General features: G+C 53.7%; 1 protein-coding gene across 2 annotated transcripts in view; it reads right to left on the reverse strand.

Moving 5' to 3' along the window:
- Positions 1-1,517: 1,517 nt before the first annotated feature.
- Positions 1,518-20,073, reverse strand: part of Lsm12 (LSM12 homolog) — a 19,139-nt gene continuing 583 nt past the window's right edge. The window contains exons 2-6 of one of the 2 annotated variants that reach the window (XR_262623.2): positions 18,627-18,760; positions 4,218-4,327; positions 3,169-3,295; positions 2,754-2,897; positions 1,518-2,181 (exon numbers count right to left, since the gene is read on the reverse strand). Coding sequence is in view for 1 of the 2 variants with exons in the window: in XM_005394514.2 (XP_005394571.1) it covers positions 2,805-2,897; positions 3,169-3,295; positions 4,218-4,327; positions 18,627-18,760 (464 nt within the window). In the remaining variant the exon portion in view is untranslated. Of the gene's footprint in view, positions 2,182-2,395; positions 2,898-3,168; positions 3,296-4,217; positions 4,328-18,626; positions 18,761-20,073 lie in introns of those variants that run through there. The other variant, XM_005394514.2, reaches the window with a different exon arrangement.

Raw genomic sequence — 20,073 nt, forward strand, 5'->3', positions numbered from 1 at the left:
CCCACTTCTTACAGGGACCTGCAGCCTTCGTCCCCGAGACAGCTGGATGCTACAGATGAGCGCCGGGAAGACTGGACTACGCAGCAGGGGTGAGGGGGTGCAGCTTAGGACTAGGAGTCCATTCATGTGGTGGCTGAAGCCTGGCACAGCACTTCTTCCACCATCCCCACCTTGTGGGCCTCTGTCACTGCGGGTCACACCTGTCACAAGCCTGCCTAGGCCACTTGGCAAGCCTGTCTCGAGAGCAGCCACTGGGACTGGGACACTCTCTGTCCAACCATCTGGATGGCCATCTTTGAGAGCCACACACCGCCGCTGCCGGCCCAGGGTGGGGAGGGCCCTCAGCGCCTGCGTCTTCTGAGTTTTCACCAATGTGCGGGGCAGGGGCAGGGGCAGGCGTGGGCCTCGGGTCTTGGAAGCAGGATCTGCACAGGCAGGAGACAGGTGTGAAGACGTCGGGATGCATGGGCCTGCTTCTCATTTCCGTGTTAGGCGCCACACACGGCTTGCAGTGTAGAGGGCGCTTGTCTTCAAGCTTCACCCAGTGGCCTGTTGCCCATGGGTGGGGCCAGCAGCACTCCGTCACTGCAGGGCACTGTGTGCTGCCTGGCCTTTTGGTTGCTGTGCTATGGTTATCGTAGATTTGCAGTGGTGGCAGCAGCACCAGGCTGGAGCCTGGGGCTGGGCCGTCCACTACTCACCATTGTGGTGTTTGGCCCTAACGTCTCGGCTCTACTGTCTGCTGATGCCAGGCTTCTCACCGGGACTCCCACCCTGGCCTGTGCAGTGACACCACAGGGCATCGCACCCCAAGACAGGGCCTTAGGACTGGGTCCTGTGTTGCCCTGCACCACTGCTTCCTGCTTCCTTTACCTGTGCAGTGCAGGGGAGAGCAGTGGACACACGCCCTGGCTCCCAAGAGCCAAGGAGCCTTTGCCCGCATGTGCTCCCAGCATGGGGCCCTGAGCCACTGGGCTGATGGAAGACCCCAGGAACGGGGAGCACCGCCCCCAGCAGAGGCCACCACAGAGCTGTCTATGCAGAGCCATTGTCCACATAAGCGCTGCAGGCTCAGTTCAGCATCCCCTCCATCCCACTCTGGGCAGGCACACTGGTCATCCCAGCCCTTAGAGGCTGAGGCAGGATGATCCAAAGTTCAAGGCCTGCCTGGGCTACAGTGAGTTTGAGGACAGCCGGACCATACCAGACCTGGCTCAAAAAAACAACACAACCCCGAGCTCCTGTGTTGTACCCTAGCCCTGGCCACAGGCGAGGAGCACCCAGTGTGGCAGTGGGGAGGGTGGAGGAGGGTAGTGCACCAGGGCCCACCAGGGGAGCCCGGCTTAGATCGCCTTGGGGACAGCCACTCCACCTGGGGACTCGGGCCCTTGTCAGGGGAAGAGCAGGGTGAGACTACGCCACCCGAGCCGCGCACAAGTAGGAACCCAAGACAGATGGGGATGGGGCGCCAAACACCCGCCTCCTCCCCTCAAGGATGCACAAACCCAAGACATGAGTAATGGTTAAAAAAATCTGGGTTTTATTGTTTCTGCTAAACAATACTAAAAAAAAAATTTTTTTCATTTTGAAGGCAGGGCTTGAATTATTTAATTTTGATCCATTTATTTAATTAAAAAAAAAAAAAGGAAGGGGAAAGAGATCATGGCCAAAAAGTAGTTAATCCACCCCACCCCCAAGGCACCAACCAGTCCCACACGCGACCCACTCCCACGCAGGCAGTGAGCGGGCGATCTCAGCAGGTCAGTCACACCAGACGGCGGGCGCTCGAGTCCAGTCGCCTCCTGGGCTGCTGCCCGCCGGGAGCACATACAAGCTGTCGTCAGCTTGTAAGCTGTCGCTTTCAGGCTGGGGCATGGGCGAGCGGGAGGGCAGGGCTTGGAGCTCGGCTGGTGCCATCTCGTGGGGCGGGCAGCCCAGTGTCCCGGGAGGACGAGCCATGAAAGCATGGCCCTGTGCAGGCGCAGCTCTTCTAGTACCATGGAGAGGTGCGAGGGTGGCAAGGGGCCAGGCAGAGCCCGCACCCCACCGGCGGCCCCAGGACCCTCGGAGCCAAGTCCCACCTCGGTGGCCCAAGCCGAGGCGGTAGCTGGCGGGGGCGGCGGGAAGGGCAACGCACTGTATTTTCGGGGGAAGAGTGGCCATGATCTAGTAAAAAGAGACCTGCAAGAAGCAGAAAATATTTAGAGAACATTTTAATATATATTTTCATATATATATTTAAAGTTAAGAAAAATAAAACTAATTCAAGCCATGCCCTGTGCAAAAAAAAAAAAAAAAAGAAAAAAGAAAAAGAAAAAGAGAAAAGAAAAAAGGTAAGAAAAAATTTAAAGTGAGACCTCTGTCAGCTGCTCTGGTCTCAACTCAAGAGTCACAGTCAGCTTGTTACTTTTATTTTGGAAGAGGAGACGTGAAAGTCTCTTTCAATCATTTGGAAGGCGACTGGAGCCACTGAAAAAACAGGACAGCGGGGACACAGTGGGGCCAGAGAGGAAGGAAGAAGGGGCCAGAGCGGACAGGGGCTTTTGAAAATAAAATTAACAAGGTGACTGTCGGAGAAGGGCTGTGACAAGGACATGGCGGACGAAGTCTGTTAGTCAAGTAATGATTCAACTTTAAATTATCTCTGTTCGCTTTTGTTGGGTGTTTGTCTGTTCAAGTCTAAGACTGGACGCGCTGGCCCCTGGGAGCAGGAGCCAGCAGGAAACGTGGGGTCCCTTCCCTCCCCGGCCTGCCTCCGCGAGCCGCCGCCGCACGCTGGGTGCTGAGGTCCCCGCCGCGTGGCCTCAGGACGACAGGGCAGCCTCCTTCTGTGGTTGCTGGGCTTGTGAGCGCTGCAGGACCTTTTGGCTTTCCGCGTCTCTAAAATGCTTTTCCACCTGCAAAAGCCCAGCCAGCGTGTCAGCACGGGGTGGCTGACGTGCCCTGCCCACCACCCGGTGATGCCCAGGCCTGCCCAACATCAAGGCTGGCGACAGGAAGTCGGATCCGACTGCAACACGATGTGAGTGACCCCCCTTAGGGGGCTCTCACCCCCCTTCACCCCTCGGCACCAGGCTCAGCACCCTCACGGGGCTCAAGGAGCAGTGCCTGCCGGCGCCTTCCCAAGACCACAGGGCACTCAGGCGGGCCAGCGTTCCCGTCACTTACTATTTTGCGTACATGGCTCAGTGCACTCCCCTCTTTGCCTTTACAGTTTTCCACTTGATAGGGGGGCGTAATAACAACTTCTTCCATGACTACGATGTTTTTTTCTTGCCATTTACAGTCTTTAATGCTGGAAGGAGAAGAGAACGCAGACATTACTGTGAGCACCGAGGCCAGGAGGCGGAGCCCAGCATCCCAGGTGCGGCAGCTCCACAGCAGCCAGGAGCACAGAGCAAGAAGCCGAGGTTCTGATCCCAGCGGAGTCCACAGCTGCCACTGCGAAGCACAGAGCTGGAGAAATGGGAAGCATCAGGGGCAGCCAGGAGGGTGGTGCAACTCCATAATCCCAGTACTCTGGGAGGCTGAAGCAGGAGGGTCCTGCATGGCTTGGCAGAGGGCAGGAGGTTAGATGACTTCTGCTGGGACATGGTGTCCTTCAGGACAGGCTTAGGAGGTGCCCTTCTGCTGTCCCCAACTCCCCATGCCCATCCCAACGTACACCAAGGGAAAATGCACATAGGGAATACTGTTTCTCTAACAGCACTGCACTAGCTTTTAGAGAAAGGTAACAATGAAAAGGGAAAGGAAAGCCAGGCATGGTGGCACACGCCTGTGATCCCAGCACCCAGGAGGCTGAGGCAGGAGGACTGCTGCAAGTTTAAGACCAGCCTGCACTGCATAGCAAGACCCCATCTCAAAAAGACAAAACAAGGGAAAGGAAAATGAAAAAAGAGGAAAGAAGGAAATTATAAGTTCTAAATTATGGCCAACTAGGTCTAGAAGGGAACCTATTAAAATCCATTCCAAAATAAGGGTTCTTGAGGTACTGGAGCTTGAACCCAGGGCTTGGCACATGCCCACGCCCTACCACTGAGCCACACCCAGTCCCTCTCCCCCTCCTTCTTTGCAGACAATCCTCCAGCCTCAGCCTCCTGAGTCCCAGCCAAAGCCAAGTTTATAGCCAGGAAACTGAAGGCCAGAGAGGAGCCCCTGTGGGCGCCACCCTGTGCCCAGCGCTCACCCCAGCCAGGCCGGCACCCCGCCCGACTCACGTCTTGTGGATGGTCTGGAAGAGCTGCTGGCCCTCCAGGGAGACGCCAGCGCTGATTGCATAGGCCTGGCTCAGCTTCTCCTCCTTCTCCGTCCGCGCTTTGCTGGCAAGCTGGGTGGGGACAGGAAAGAGACTCAGAAAAGCACCACTCAGTCCCCCAACACGAAACCAGGCCCAGGCCAGGCAGAAGCCAGAGAGACGGTGCAAAAGACTGTCTCATCAGAGACCAGAGCCACCCCAAGACCCAATGGGAGAAGCCAGGCATGGCACACAGCTTGGTTCCAGCGGTGGTGCTAATGCTGCAAACAGGCCAAGCCTCGCGCCTGAGTGTGCTCTTGGTGTGTGGGCAGCTATGCTCCCCAAGCCTGAGGTGCAGCGTAGCACAGTCCTGGCCTCCTGCACGTAGAGGTGTGCACCGGGCCTCCTCTGTACTCTCAGCTCCCGTCACAGACTCTGGGCCTCACTCTCCACTGCTGGTCTGCACTGGGCTCTGGCCAGTCACTGTCTGAACTTGTTTAGGCTTTGCCGCGTGTATGCAGCCTGTCCCTAGGCCTGAGCATAGCAACAGCACCGGCGGAACCAAGCTGGAACTGCAGGTGCTGCCTGCTGTCACCTGCCCCGAAGCTGCAGAGGCAGGGCCGCTGACCCCTCAGGCCTGCGCTCACGCTGCCCTCTACAGAGAGTTGCTCGAGAACCTGCCGCCCCCCTCGGCTGAGCAGCCATCCCACACCACCGGGTGCCAGTGTGCGACTGGCAAACGAGTGATGGGAGAGCTGGGCCCCCAACACGGAGCTGGGAAGTACACGACCTGCCGCACACCAGCGCAGCACACAAAGACGCTTGCCCGCACCAGCTCTCCGAGCACCAAGAGGCCCCCAGGTGCTCGGGGTGACGATCACATTCCGCCCACTGCACAGATACTGGGGAAGCAGCGGGCGGCAGAGCCCTGGGGGCCAGAGGAAGCTCTGAGTGGGCCTGGGGGGTGCTGAGAGCCCCCACACAGCATCACCTCACCTCCCAGGACTGTAGCCTCTGCCAGGACAGAGCCCACAGTGTGTACCGCCCCGCCTGGCTGCCATGTGAGCCCACAAGGCTACACCTTTACAGGGGAAGAAACCCACAGGGCTGGCAGCACTCGTGGCCAAAAGCACTCCGTCTCCACGCAGTGGACAAGTGGTGTCAAGAAGGCTCCCTTGGGGCCCGGGATATAGCTCAGTGGCACAAGCACCTGCCTGGCAAGTGCAAGGTAGTGAGTTCAATTCCCCAGTATCAAAAAAAAAAAAAAAAGGCGGCTCCCTTGGCCACAAGGTGGCTCCCCTTGGGCCTCAGGTCTCATCAAGGTGTTAGGCTTTCTCCACTCTCCCAGGCCAGGAGGGAAGGGGAGGGGCAACCAAGCACCCCAGAAGCAGTAAATAGTCGGGCAGCATTCGGCCACGAGTGGCAGGGTGGTCCACTTGCAGGTCTCAGCCCCTCCTAGAAACACCTGTCCTCAAAAAGTGAAACACTGACCCACCACGGGCCCACACAGAGCGCTGCACACTCACGGGGACAGCCAGGCATGCCCAGAGCGAGGGCCCCTCTCTCCCCCAGGTAGCGCCAACACAACACCGGCCCACTGGGCCCAGCGACCTGGCGGGGAGAGGAGCACCTTTGCGGTGTGCCCCGGGGCAGGTACAAGCTTCAGGCAGCAGTGACCGCCAAGGTAACGGTGACCCTGGTGATGGAAGAGCAACTTCCAGTCATCCCCTCCCTGAGCTCTAGAAGCACGGCAGAACCGTGAGCGGTGAGCGCCATCCGCTTCAACTGTGGCGTGGAGGAAGCTCGAGGCGCACTGCAGCGAGAAGGACTGCAGGCTGGCCGCGGCACCGCTTTTTCCTCTGCTGTTCTCAGCTCAGCCCTAATATTCTCAACCCCTCCGCCTGCCTGCACTGCAGCTGAGCTGTGTGGCTCTAGGCTCGCCATGCAGGCTGCGTTTCCATGACAGTGGAGAAATCGCTCCAACCGGACACCCAGCTACAGCACGAGGCTAACTCTTGCCAGAGGAGACTCCACCAGCGGGGCACAGGGAGAGCGTCAGCATGAAGCTACAAGTGCTGCCTTTCCTCAAAAGCGGGTGAGGGCAGAGAACTAGACACAGTGGCGCATCTGAAACCCCAGCAGTAGGGAGGTGAGAAAAGAGTGCCATGAGTTTGAGGCCAGCCTGGGCTACACAGTGGGACCCTGTCTCCAAAAAAATAAAAAGCCCCCCCCAAAAAAAGGGTTGGGGACTAAAGCTCAGACAGAACTGGGATAAGCCTTCTTTTGTAGGTACTCTCAAGTTAACTGGTGCACAAATCTAAGCTTTCCCACAGTTTTTCCCCTGGTAAATGACTATGCATCTATAAACATTCCAGGCACCCAGCACTTGATGGTTACTGTCAGGGCAGTGCAGGGCAGGGGAGCCTTGGAGGCTGGGGGTCATCAGGGTGGCAACTCTGCCTATCTCTGACTGTCACCCACACCGCACCACTCCAGGTCAGCATAGCACTGCTGGGCTGGGACAGTCCATACCGAAGCTTTCACCAGTCAGCATCTCACACAAAGGCTCCAGGTTGCAATGGCACAGACCAGACACAGCCCTACGGCCCTGCTGCCTGTGCCGTGTGGCCTGCTCCAGTTTGCTTGCCACCTCTTCCTCCGGTCCCTCACACACAGCATCCCGGCACGGGCAGCGGAGACCACAGGAACTCGGGAACAGCCTGTGGACACCAACACTAGGCCTGGCTCAAGTGACTTAGTGACCACACGGCACACACAGCTTCCACTGCACAGTGACACGGACCCCAGCAACACGTACCTATCTTGTTCCGGAGGCCCAAGCCACACCACCTGTCTGCCCCCGGATCAGGAAAGCACAGGTGCCAGGGAACCCTGAGGGATTCCACCAGAAGCATCTGGCAGGTCAGGCCAGTTGCCACCAGGGCCACGACAGTGGCAGAGGACCTGCCGAGGTGACCTACTGACCCCAAGAGTCATGCTCAGCCTGAGTGCCATCCTCCTTGCTGGGTACTGGGCCTGCCAGCCAGCTGCCCTCAACACGAGGCCAGGACCCATGGAGCTGCCACCCACAGCTGTCCACTAAGAAGCCTCGCTCCTGCCCCTGAGATCTGAGGCCAGCTGCTGTAAAGCTCCTCTCTGCAACAACCAGCAGGCTTGACATCCCCAAGGCTCCCCATGCCCAGCTCAAAGCTCCTGCCTAAAAGGTGCTAGTAAAACTTCACCCAAACTGGATGTCCTCTCAGACCAGGCCTGGCTCCTGAGGGAGCTGCCATGGGATCACTGGTGCTGTGAATCCAGCCTGGACCCCACAGAAGCCTGTCCCCCTGGCCCTGCTCCCCTCTCCAGCGTTAGGGAAGGAGCACAGGCCTTGCACACTCTAGGCAAGCACAGCACTACTGAGCTAAACCACCAGCCCTGAGGCTCTCTTTAAAAAGCCAGGCACTGCGACAGACACCTGTCATCCAGCACTTGGACCCTGAGACGGGAAGACAACAGTTCCGGCCCACCCTGGGCAGCTCTCACGTAGCAAGCCCCTGCCTCAACATTTTATTTATTTATTTATTTATTTTGTACCGGGAATTGAACCCATGACCTCAGGCTTGCCAGGCAAGCGCTTAAGCCACTGAGCTCTACCCCTAGTGTGCCTCAACATTTTAAAAAAGGGCTGAGGAAGCAGCTGCTGAGTGCAAAGGCACTGGGTTCAGTCCCCAGAATCACAATCCATCAATCATCAATAAAAATCAAAAAAGAAAACAAGCCCTATTCCTTACAACTTCAAATACTATAGCTGGCAACTCAAAAAATACTGTACCCACAGGCAAAGTGGCACACCTCTGTGATCCCAGCACTGTTGGAGGCTGAGGCAGGAGGAATCCAAGTGCAAGGCCAGCCTTAGCAATGCAGAAAGACCCTGCATGAAAAGCTAAAAACCAACCAGGTGTGGTGGCGAATGCCTGTCATCCTAGGACTTGGGAGGCTGAGACAGAAGGATAACCAGCCTGAACTACATAAGCAAGGCCCTGTCCTCAAAATACCAAAAAACCATCAAAATCATCTGGCTATGATGACACACACCTGTACGCCCAGCAATCAGGAGGCCGAAGCAAGAAGACTAAGTTTAAGGCCACCTGGGCGGCATAGCGGGTTCAAGGAAAGCCAAGCTATAAAATGACATCATGTCTCAAAAAGCTAAAAAAAAGAAAGGACTGGGGATGCAGCTTGGTGGTGAAGCACTCGCATGTTCAATCCTTGGCCCCACCAACACAGTACAGCACCTGGAAAGCAGCACCCTAAGTACTTCGGAGGTGCCCGCCAGTGAGCACCAGGACCCAAGAGCCAGCCCTGGAGGAGTAAGAGCTTAGGTCTCACCATGAACTAAGTTACAGCGCTGTAGAAAACTACATTGGGTAAACTTTTAATTACAGTGAGAGACACATGGCCACAGTCCCCTTTGACCCACAGTCCTCACCTCAGACCCACTCACCCTACCGCTGTCTGTGCCTCCACACCTTCGGTCAACCCAACATGTCTGCATTCCGAGGTCCTGCTGCTTGGGACAGAGCAGGAGCCACACAGGCCATGAGGACTCAGCACGATGGACAGGCCCGCCTTTCCCTGGACGGCACTCGGCGGCAGCACGCGCTGCTTTCTGCAGTTTTGTTCCGTTGAGACTGGGTTTCACTGTGCAGTCCAAGTTGGCCTCAAACCTGCAGTGATCCTCCTGACTCAGCTCCCCAGTGCTGGGATGACAGGTGTGCGCCCCATGCCCAGCCACTCACGTTCCTCATCTCATCTCATGAAGACACCCAGGAGAAAGGACTCCCAGAACTGCACCGGGAACTGGTAAAGTGACGGCACAAGCAAGTTGGAAGCAAGAGGGAGCACTCTGAGGGAAGCCACTGCAACGCTCTTTCACTATAAAAAGATGTTTTAAACCTTCACCATCTAGCTGACCTCTCCTGTGTAATTTATAAATATTAAATACCACCGCAAGCAACCCTGTAAACGGGAACTAAAGCTCCCTCCGCATGCTACAACAGAACCCTGTGAATCAGCTGTGAGGAGACCTGCCCAGGCTTAGTAAGCTACAGGCAGGAGGTTTTAGATTTGAATCCAGATTCCAGAGTTCTTATTTTTCCTATACTGGGGGATCAAAACCAGGGCCTATGCACTGAGTTATTTTATTGTTTACTTGAGACAGGGTCTCAATAAGCCACTAAGCTACCCAGTCTAAACACAACCTTGTCATCCTCATGCTTCAGCCTCCTGAGAGCACCCCCACACCCAGGTAGAGCGCGTATCCTAACCACTGCACCAGCACGTTTCTCAGCCTCAGCCTCGAGAGCGAAGTCTGAGCTACTGGTGAAGGAGCTATCACCTGGAGTCAACGCTTTACCATGGGAAAACAGCCAGGCTGTCGGCCACTGAGGCAGGAGAACCACCAGACCTCAGAAGTCCACGGATGACCTGAGCAACACAGCAATCCTTGTCACAAGGGGACGGGAGCATTTTCAAGACTCAGCTGTCAATTTTCCTTTCGGTAGTGCTAGGCACTGACCCAGGACCTTGCGCAGGCCAGGTGAGGGCTCCGTCCACTACACCGAGTCTGCTGCAGCACACAACTGTCCACCTTGTCTACAAAGGACCCCGGTCTCACCCTGACCTTCGAGCGCCTCTCATTTCCCTTGTTAGACAGACTCCCAGGGACACTTCCCAGAGAGCAGGTCGTGCGTGTGAAAGAGACACGCAGCCTCAGATTTGCCACCTCTGTGCTGGAGATCACAGAAAGGCTGCCAGGGGCGCACCTCCACACCAAAATAATCCAGGAGAGGGTACTGCCACGCCGGGGCCACACTACCACACGGGAGAGCCAGCGTCCAGCTGCAGGCAGTACATGAGACAGGCAGTTCCACCTTCAGTCTAGTTTGAAACGAACCCAGGCACTGACAGAGACAACAGCATCGTTAGCTACGTGTAACTGTACCACAACTCTCGGATACCCGCTCCCTGCAGCCCCACGGCCCAAGTGAGAGCCGGAAACCAAGTCCAGCTGGGAAACCACCTCGTTCTATGGGGAGGGTGATGGCTGGGGTGTGCGTGGGAATGTGCTCTCCACAATGCACCTCTGAGGACAGTGCTCAAACTGGCCACTGAGGACATGCTCAGGGTGTCAAGAGCCCTAGGTTACCAGTGGCGGCACACATCTGTAATACTGGCACCCTGGGAGGCTGAGACAGGAGGATTATAAATTTGAATCAGCCTGGGCAACTTAGCAAGTGTTTGTCTCAAAACAAAAAATAAAAAAAGGGCTGGGGATCACTGTGCGGGGTGGTGCATGATCACAATCCCGGCACTTGGGAGGCTGAAGCAGGGGAATCTTTGTGAGTTTGAGGCCAGCCTAGGCCACAAAGCAAGACCCTATCTTAAAAAAGGGGCTGAGGATATAGCTCAGTGCATAGGCCTTAGGTTCAATTTCCAGTACCACTAAGTGGGGAGGGGGAGTGCTAAATGAGCTACAATGCACTGTTAGTATTATAGCTATAATGCCCTAAATCTTATTGTTATTATTATATAATTACTATTAGCACAGAAAAAGCGGCCTGTGGGTCATTTCACAAAAACCCAGTAAGCTCGTATTGCTTTTTTCTCATATTTTTAATATATAAGAATATAACTTTTTCTTATATTTTTCTTATACTTTTTAATACACATTTAAGGTACACAACATGTTACAGCTACATGCAGATAGAAAAATGGTTACTACAGTGGTTACCACCTCACACAGGAATTTCCCTTCTATTTCTGTAGGAGCTATTAAAGTCTCTGTGAGCCGGGTACAGTGGCACACACCTGTAATCCCAGCACTCGGGAGGGAGGCTGAGGCAGGAGGATCCTTGAGAGTTCGAGACCAGCCTGGGCTACAAAGTAAGCTCAAGGCCAGCCAGAACTGCAGAGCCAGAACCTGTCTCAAAAAAAAAAAAAAAAAAAGTCTCTGTGAATCCTAGAGAATCTACCACTAAGCTACATTCCCAGCCTGATTTTTATTTTGAAACAGGATCTCAGCAAGTGACCCAGGCTGGCTTCAAACCTGAGGTCCTCCTGCTAGGCCTCCCAAGATGCTGGAATCCCACGTTTATGCTACTATGCCCGGCCTAAAAAGAATACATTCCAAAAATTACTGGAATAATGAGATGGAAAATACCAGGCATTGTATCACACACCTGTAATCCTAGCACTCTAGGAAGCTGACGCAGGAGGATCATAGGTTTGAACCCAAGCTGTGGGCAACGTACTGATTTAGCAAGACCCTGTCTCAAAATAAAAACAGAGCTTAGAACATACCCCTGTGTTCAATCCCTGGGACTCTCCCACCCCTGTTAGTTGTAAAATGTCTCTTAACTTTATCATCTAAACTGGGAGCCCAATTTGTAGGAAAGGGCTGATTCTACCTGCATCTATACGTGATCTACATCACATATACCTATGTATACCTACAACAGCTTATACTACACTGCCCAGACTGGCCTTTAGCTAGCAACACACCTGCCTCAGCCTCTCAAGTAGCCAAGATGAAGTGTGCCACCATGCCCACCCAAAGAACAGATTTTACTCAGTGACAGCCACATGCTGCTGCTTCCTGGGCTCTGAAGAGAACAAGGAAAGCAAAACAGAAGTCAGCCTTTCCCTAAAGCCAGACTCCAGCTGAGCCCGCGGCACTCTGTGCAAGCTCTGAGCACAGGACCTGCTCGTCCCCGTACACTGAGACTAACCGAAGGGCCTTAGGGAGGCCAGGGAGGGCAGAGGGACAGCCGTAAAGTCACGCACCAGAGAGGCCACCAGAGAGGCCAGGGAAAGCCAACCCTGTCTTGCCTCTGCCGATCGTTCAGTGCCCTCCTAGATGCACACGCAGACATGTCCTGGGTGTGACCGGCAGGCTCGGCGGATGCCTCGGGACCCTGACAGTACTGACGCAGCTCTGGGTTGGTCTTCAAAACCCAAACGGGGCCAGATATGGGGGTGTAACTTGTCATCCCTACACTCTGAGAGGCTAAAGCAAGAGGACTGAAAGCCCAAGCTCAGCCTGGACAACTTAGTAAGATGCTATCTCAGAAAAGTAAGCCAGGTGTGGTGGCGCACGCCTGTAATCCCAGCACTCAAGAGGCTGAGGCAGGAGGATCACTGAGGGTCCGAGGCCAGCCTGGACTACAGAGTGAGCTCAAGGTCAGCCTGAACTGCATAGCGAGACCCTGTCTCAAAAAGACAAAAAAACAAAAGTAAAGGGCTGAGGAACCTATCTGGGACTCTGTCTCTCAGGAGCTATTCCTATTCTCCATTCCCACTCCCCATTCTTTTTCTCCAATAAATTTTCCTACTCTTAACCTCAAAAAAAGAAAAAAAAAAGTAAATGGCTAGATATGTAGATCAGTGCAAAGGCCCTGGGTTCAATCCCCAGTACCACAAAATAAAAATACAGATAAAAGCAAAGTAGTACCCAGCATAGAGTACATGTCCAATAAATATCTGATTGAATAAGTTTTTAAAAATCTAAAAATCTATAATGTATACTATAAACGCGTGACTTTTACTTATCCAGTAAAAACTAAAGTGATACTACAGAAGGAAAGTAAACACATGTGCTGGCCCTCTCTGTGCTGGGGTGCAGCCATGCCTCATCTCGATCATCCTGACATTTCCCAGCATCCAGAGGAAGAGTATGTGTGCATGCTCAAGGGCACGCAGATAAAAAGGCCTTGGTGATGTAGCCTTACAGGCCAAGCACGAAGCTAACAGTGCCTACACCAGGCATGGTTAAATATGCTGTGATCCCAGTGCACTGAGAGGGAGGCTGAGGCGGAGGGTGACAAGTTTGAGTCCAGTCGGGGCAACTGAGCCACTAACTTAGTGAGACCCTGTCAACAAAATACAGAACAAAACCACCCCACCCAAGAGCTGCCAGAGGCTCAGCAACTAACGCCAATCAGCCAGTCCAGCGGCAGTCCCAACACACCACACAGCACTGCCCAGCCCGGCAGTGTGCAGCCTTCCTTCTGCTCCTCTCTAGGAAGCCTTCCAATCCTGAGGCCAGAACCTGTGCCCTCGGCTGGGGTTCCCCGTGCCTACTCTGCACGGCCTCTCACTACCTGGGAGAGCCACACCAGAGACCCACTTAGGCTTCCAACACAGGGCCAAGGGTGTGTGACCAGCTTCCGGCTCCCCTAGGAACTTATCAGACCTGGGGGTCACCCTCAAGACACCAGAAAGCCGCTGAATCAAAAAGGTTACGCGGAACTGCGGCTGTGGAGCCAGGAGAACACACAGCAACAAGGCAGGCAGCTGCTGCTGCATACCTGTTACCCGGCACTGGGGCAGGCTGAGGCCAACTGCGGCTAGAGCCCAGGCTGGGCACCTTGGTGACAGGGAGGCCACTGCCAGTAGTGCAAGGGCTGGGGAAGAAGCCTGGTGCAAAAGGTCTGGGTGCAACTCCTGGAGCACACCAGAAAACAGAAAAGTTAATTTCCGCTCCGTGTGTCTTTACACCTCAAGTAAGCAGACCTCAATACTTTCAAAGGTAAAGCCACGCCTCCACCCTCTCAGCGCCACCACAGCCATTTTACACACACACACACACCCCATCACCAGCCCACTCGGTAAGCTCAAGTCCCCTTTCCGGTCCCATCTGCTCACCCCTGCCTGCTAGTCAGCAACAGACCTCAGAAGGCTGGCAAGACCAGAGGGACTCAGGAGACACCTGGAGGAGCTGCCTCTCACATCGCAGCACCAGGAGAGGCGGCCCTTGCTGCTGTCCTCCCTGTCGTCCCGTGTCACTGCAGAGTCCAGGTGGGAGCACAGCTCCCACGCTCTTAGCTGCTCACCCTGACGCCAGCCCTCAGGCGAGGCCTCTGTCCACAGTTGGATAAGAGGTCTCTAAAATATTCTCCTGCTGGGCATAGTGGCGCACACCCGCAGCCCCAGCACTCAGGAGGCTAAGGAAGGACTGCTGTGAGTTCAAGGCCAGCCTGGGCTACACAGTGAGACTCTGTCTCAAAAAACAAAAAAAAAAAAACAAAAAAAAAAAAAATTTTTTTTTTTTGCTGGGCATGGTGGCACAAGCCTGTAATCCTAGCATTCTGGAAGGCTGAGACAGAAGAAGGCAGGAGAAGGCAGGAGAACCGTTAAGTTGGGAGTCTAGCCTCTTTTTTTTTTTTAGTACTGGGAAATGAACTCAGGACCTTGCACATGCCAGGCAGGTGCTTGTGCTGCTGAGCTATATCCCCGGCCCCAAGTCTTCTTTATTCCTCATAGTCTTACTGTGACCTGGGCTTCTGGCAAGGGCTTGCCCCTCCTGAGAGCAAAGCATCCCGATCTCTAGCCCTGGCTGTCCTCAGTCCCTTATCCCTTCTGGCATGAAAGCTGCCAGCTTGCACAGCTGTAACACCTGCACTGTAGGAGGCAGAGGCAAGAGGGCCACAAGACTGCGTCCAGCCTGGACAACTCGGCAAGATCCTGTCTCAAAATAAAAATAAAAGCTGGGCATGGTGGCGCACACCTGTAATCCCAGCATTCAGGAGGCTGGGGCAGGAGGATCACTGAGAGTTCATGGCCAGCCTGGGCTACAAAGTGAGCTCAAGGCAAGCCTGAATTGTGTACCAGACCCTGTCTCAAAAGGACCAAAAAAAGAGATCACACAGTGTGGCTGTGAGTATAAAGTAAAGTGCATCAGAACTCACTGTAACAGTGAAGTGCTAGAAAAATGTGTGGCCCCTGGCAGAGCCTGCCACAAAACAGATTTTCACTAAATGTAATTGCTTGTATTTTGGGCACTGAGGGTTGAACCCAGGGCATAGTGTGTGGTCAGCATGCACTCTACCAGTGAGCTATACCTACAGCCGTGATTTTCAGCTTAAATTTTTTTTTTTAAAACTGGGGATTGAACCCAGAGTTACCGCACTGCTACATCCTCAGCCCTGTTTTATTTTTTATTTTGAGAAGTTAGCTCACCTGGCATCCTCTAGGGTGACTCTTATCTTGCTTTTTCTCTCAGCCCAAGCTCGCACTGCAGGGCCAGATTTTTCCTCAGTTTTACTTTTTCAAATAAACTTTGCTACCATTTAAAAAAGTCATTATAGTGGGGCATGATGGCGCACACCTGTAACCCCAGCACTCAGGAGGCTGAGGCAGGAGGATTGTTGGGAGTTTGAGACAGGCCTGGGCTATAAAGTGAGCTCAAGGCCAACCTGAACTGCATAGTGAGACCCTGTCTCAAAAAGACAAAAAAACAAAACAAAACAAAAAAACATTAAATTGCCTGGGATGGGCTGAAACTTGCAATCCTCCTGTCTCAGCCTCCCAGGGCACTGGCTAATAGGTGTGTGCCAACATATCCAGGTCAGTAAAAGTTTGGTAAATGCTATGCAAGACAATAACTGTTCATGTTGCTGTGTCCCAGTCACCTCCCGAGAATGCTACCTACCCATGGGTAACGGGTGTCCCAGAGTGTAAGACGCTGCATTCACCCAGAGGCACTTGCTGAGAACAGCCCACTTCACTTCCCTGGAGGCTCCCAGGGCTCTCACTGCCAAGCAATGTGCAGCCCCACCTGCAGAAAAGCAGCTCAGAACGAGCCACAGCGAGGCGACGGGGGACCTCACTGGGACTGGCTCTTGTGCTTCGTGAACACTCTCTCTTACAGCCAGGAAACGCCGAACACTTCTCTCAGGGTACCGTGCTACTATGGAGAAGTGAAAATCATGTTCAGGGCTGGGCGTAGCTCAGAAGCACAGTGCTTGCCTAGCAGGTTCCAGGTCCTGGGTTTGACTCTTAGCACACAGTGAAAGACACCTAAGACTGTCCTCCTGTGACCCCACTGTCCTTTCCCAGCTTCCTCTTCCTACAACCCAAAGCCAAACAGGCTCACTCCCAAGAAGCTGCAAGTTTACATCTTCTCTAGCTGAGCTGTTCTTCCCTTAGAAGTCCATCTCTTCCACTTCCAGTGCGGTTGAAGTAAATCCAGTTTATGGGAACAGGCTTAAGGAGGCAGCACACTTCCTAGGTGACCGGGCTGAGCGGAGCGGGCGTCTATTGCACTGAGGTCGGAGCACACACAGGGTTCCTCTGGCTGCTAACCCCTGTTGCATGGCAGCTGCGCCTCGCTCGGGGCACATTCCATCCCCTCCCCAGGCTCAGACCACTCTCCAGCCTAAGAAACCCAAGTCTACTCTCTTGGAAATGGGATGAACTTGTCACGTCACTCGAGCAGCACAGAACTGGCCAGATGAGCTGTTCCAGGAGGACCCCAGCGGGCACTCCAGTCCTAGGCGAGTCTGGGGAAGGGCAGAGTGAGCACTCTGAAAGAGGGGCTTCAAGGGACCACAGAGAGAGTGACTCCTGAACATCTCTGCACAGGGAAGAACACACCCATGAAATCCAGGATCTTTCCAACCCAAATTTAATTTTTAGTTTCTGACTCTTCTTTCCACCCTTTTGAAGACTTGACAAGTGATAGGTTTGGTAAGAAAAGTAAAGTTTTCTGGTACTCACTCCCCAGGGTATTATATTACTTCCTGCTGCCTTCCTATAAAGTGGATGAGAAACAGATTCATAACACTGCTGGTAAAACATAAAACTGACCAGTGGAAAGCGAAGCACCAAAGGCAAGATAATCCACAAACCAAACAACACAGAACCACAGCTGTTTGAGGTCAAACGGAAGACGAGAACTGCGTCTCAGCACCCCAGGGGCCAACACTGTGCAGACCCAGCACAGGCCATGAGAGCAGAGGCCCAGGACCTTTCAGTCCTTCGAGAAAAGCACGTCTCTCTCAGGTGATCAATCGCCCCTGCACTCCTCACCAAAGGTCCAGTACAGACTTCGCGTTGTAAACACCAAAGGGTATCTTGGTGCCTACTGCTCTCTGAACACACTCAGAACAAACTGTTTCATTCAAATCTTTTACCATTTCACCAGTTAGCAGAAGACCACCCAAAGAGCCCCTGTGCTCTTAGCAAGAGGTATCAGACTAAGCCACAGTTTTAAAATCTACAGATTTCAAAGAATAGGGAAACCTGAATGCCACAGCAGCCTTCAGTATGGAACCCAAGACCCTTCCAAATCTGTCCCCAGCCACCGCTGAGAACCCTGTGGCATCTCCCTGTATGGGGCGTGCGCGCTCTCAGGCCTGTCATCGGCCATCATCCCAGCTGCTTAAGTGTCTCCCTGCTTTGCAGAGCTGCAGCAACCGTACACCCAGAGAGGTGGGGAATTTTCCCAGAGCTCGTCCAGAGTGAGACTCGAAGTAGACTCCACGAGACTTCAGAGAAGGCAGCAGCTACTAACACCCAAGACACATCTCACTCATCCACCGAACACCTAGTAAACACCACTCTGCGCAAGCTATGCACCTTCCAGAGTGAACAAACGGGCACGGCCACCACCTGCACAGAGGAGAACACGGGGAAACCGGCGTCAGATAAGGAAACATACAAAGCTAATGCACAGGGTCACCTCGGGGCCCCTCTGCCCAGGACACACCAATCTATACCTGTTGTCCCCGTAAAAATAGCCCCTTTCCTCCCCAAACTGCCCCAAGTCGTGCCATCCATGATGCGGTCCCCTCAGCTGTGCAGGACTAGCCAGTCTGTGTGTAACAGTGGCAAGTCGCCCGAGCCTGGGTGAGCTGAGACGACTTCTCGGAAGAGGCATGTGTACCTGCGTCCTGCTGGGAGGAAGGGCGCTCAGGAAGCAGAAGCACAGGCTACTATGGAACTTGGGGCATCGAGACTGATGGGCAGCAGCCAAGGCCAACGCCAGAGTCAAAAAAGGGACTTGGAATTCCCAAGATTAATGTGGGACAAACATATCCCGTACATCTAATGAAGTGATAGACCTCAAAATCCAAAGGTAAAACAAAAGTCAAAGTCGGAAAAAGTGACTCTGGAACTTTTGAGGGTCATGAATCCTCTAGCATTTAAAAACCACTGCAGACCATCACCCCTGCATTCGCAGGCACAGGGCCACACTACCTGAGGGTACCGGCCCGGCCCTCACCCTGCTGCCCCAGGCTGTGCCTGCAGGCCTCCTTCACAAATGATGACAGCCTGCCTCAGAGTTGCACTGGGGACCAAGGCCCAGGCCTCCTGCATGTTTGGCAGGCACTCTTCCCCCAGCCACACCCGAGCCATCGCTTCTTAAAGTCTACTTCCAATACCACCAGAATAAAGACAGAAACTCAATAAATACGTTTTCTTAAAAAAAAAAAAAAAAATCAGAACAAGCAATTGCAAGTCAAATAAACACAGACATCATGCCCATATCACCCAGGAGGCAAGACTTCTCCTTGCCGCCATTCTGGCACCAGCCTGCTCTGGTCCTTACCTTACTAACATTGAGTGAAGCTAGGGGAGGAGGAGTTTCTGTTCGGTCGTTAATTATTTCCACTTCTGAAACGTACTGTAAGTTTATGAGCAGGATGTCTGCGTGGTTGGGCTTTCCACTGGATGAGGGACATTCTGGTGAGAAAATAAAGTTAAGGAACGCAGGCCCGGAGAGGTTCCCGCACAGCTGTGTGACGTTAAAGGTCACACGAGGCCCCAACTCTTCCCATCACCTCCCTCCTGCCCAAACTCCAAGCTAAAGCCTCAAAGACAGTGGCAAACACAATCTGAACGCCTTTCGCTGCTGTCATCTAGGATGTGAGAATCACATGCAGACCCAGCCCTTTGTTCTTGGTATCATGTCCCCCATATCTGCATGGTGCTCTCCTATTTTTTCAGCTTTAAGATCTCCCAGGTTTGAGAAAACTACAGCACTGGGAAAGAAATCCCACTGCCCTCCCTAGTTCAGTGCCCCACCCAACCATCCATTCTCCACCATGCACCAAGAGCCTCCCCTATGCCAGTTCCAAGTGCGTGAGCTCTGCTTTGCCAAGAAAGCCCTTGAAGTCAAGATCTAGGTGGGACCTCTCGTTAAAAAAAATAAAAGGAAATGAAAAAAACGACTATTCTTGTATTTAATAAGACCTCTCCTAAACCAGGTATCTACAAGTAACGGTTAAAGGAATTAAAAGACTTGACACTCAAAAGGCATCTGACACTCAAGGGCATCCCACTCATTAGGAAACTTCCTTTTTAAAAACGCCATGAAGCTGGGCGTGGCAGCGCACACCTGTCATCGCAGCACTGGGAGGCTGAGGCAGGAGGATGGCTACAAGCTGAAGGCCAGCTTGGACTACATGGAGTTCAAGGCCAAGACCAAGTACACAGTGAGACCCTGTCTCAAAATAAGTAAGTAGATGCACAGGAAAGATGCCAAGATGCCATAAAAGATTATACTTCTCAAAACAGAATTTTTAAAAATTAAAAATTCGGGTAAACCCACCTGTAGCTCAAATAAAAGGCGCAACCACGGGCACACTTACTCCAACCAGGAAGTGTTCCCGAGACTGAGTCGGCTGGAGTAATTCCAAAATCATTTCCACCTCAAAGGAGCAATCCACCTTTTCCATTCAGTTTAACGCTGCTACTCTCAAAAGCGGGGCAGGCTCTGGAAAAGCCGGGCTCCAGGCGCGGGCCCGGAACTCACTGTCACCTGTAACCCACACAGCCTCACACGAGCCCCTGGAAGACGTGGCAAGCCCTCCCCCAAGCCCTCCCCGGTGCCTGGGAAACCTACGGATCCGCACGCAGCCCGCTCAGCGGCACCGCGCACACACGGGCACCGGCGCAGAAGCCGCCGGCTCACACACAACTGCCCCGCAGCTGTCCCGCCGCGGCGTGGCAAGGCCACCGGGTCACCGCGCCGCCGCCCGCACGCCCCCTGCCCA

The sequence above is a fragment of the Chinchilla lanigera genome, unplaced genomic scaffold, assembly GCF_000276665.1.
Source record: "Chinchilla lanigera isolate Chin_1 unplaced genomic scaffold, ChiLan1.0 scaffold00050, whole genome shotgun sequence".
In the NCBI taxonomy this organism is placed as follows: Eukaryota; Metazoa; Chordata; class Mammalia; order Rodentia; family Chinchillidae; genus Chinchilla; species Chinchilla lanigera.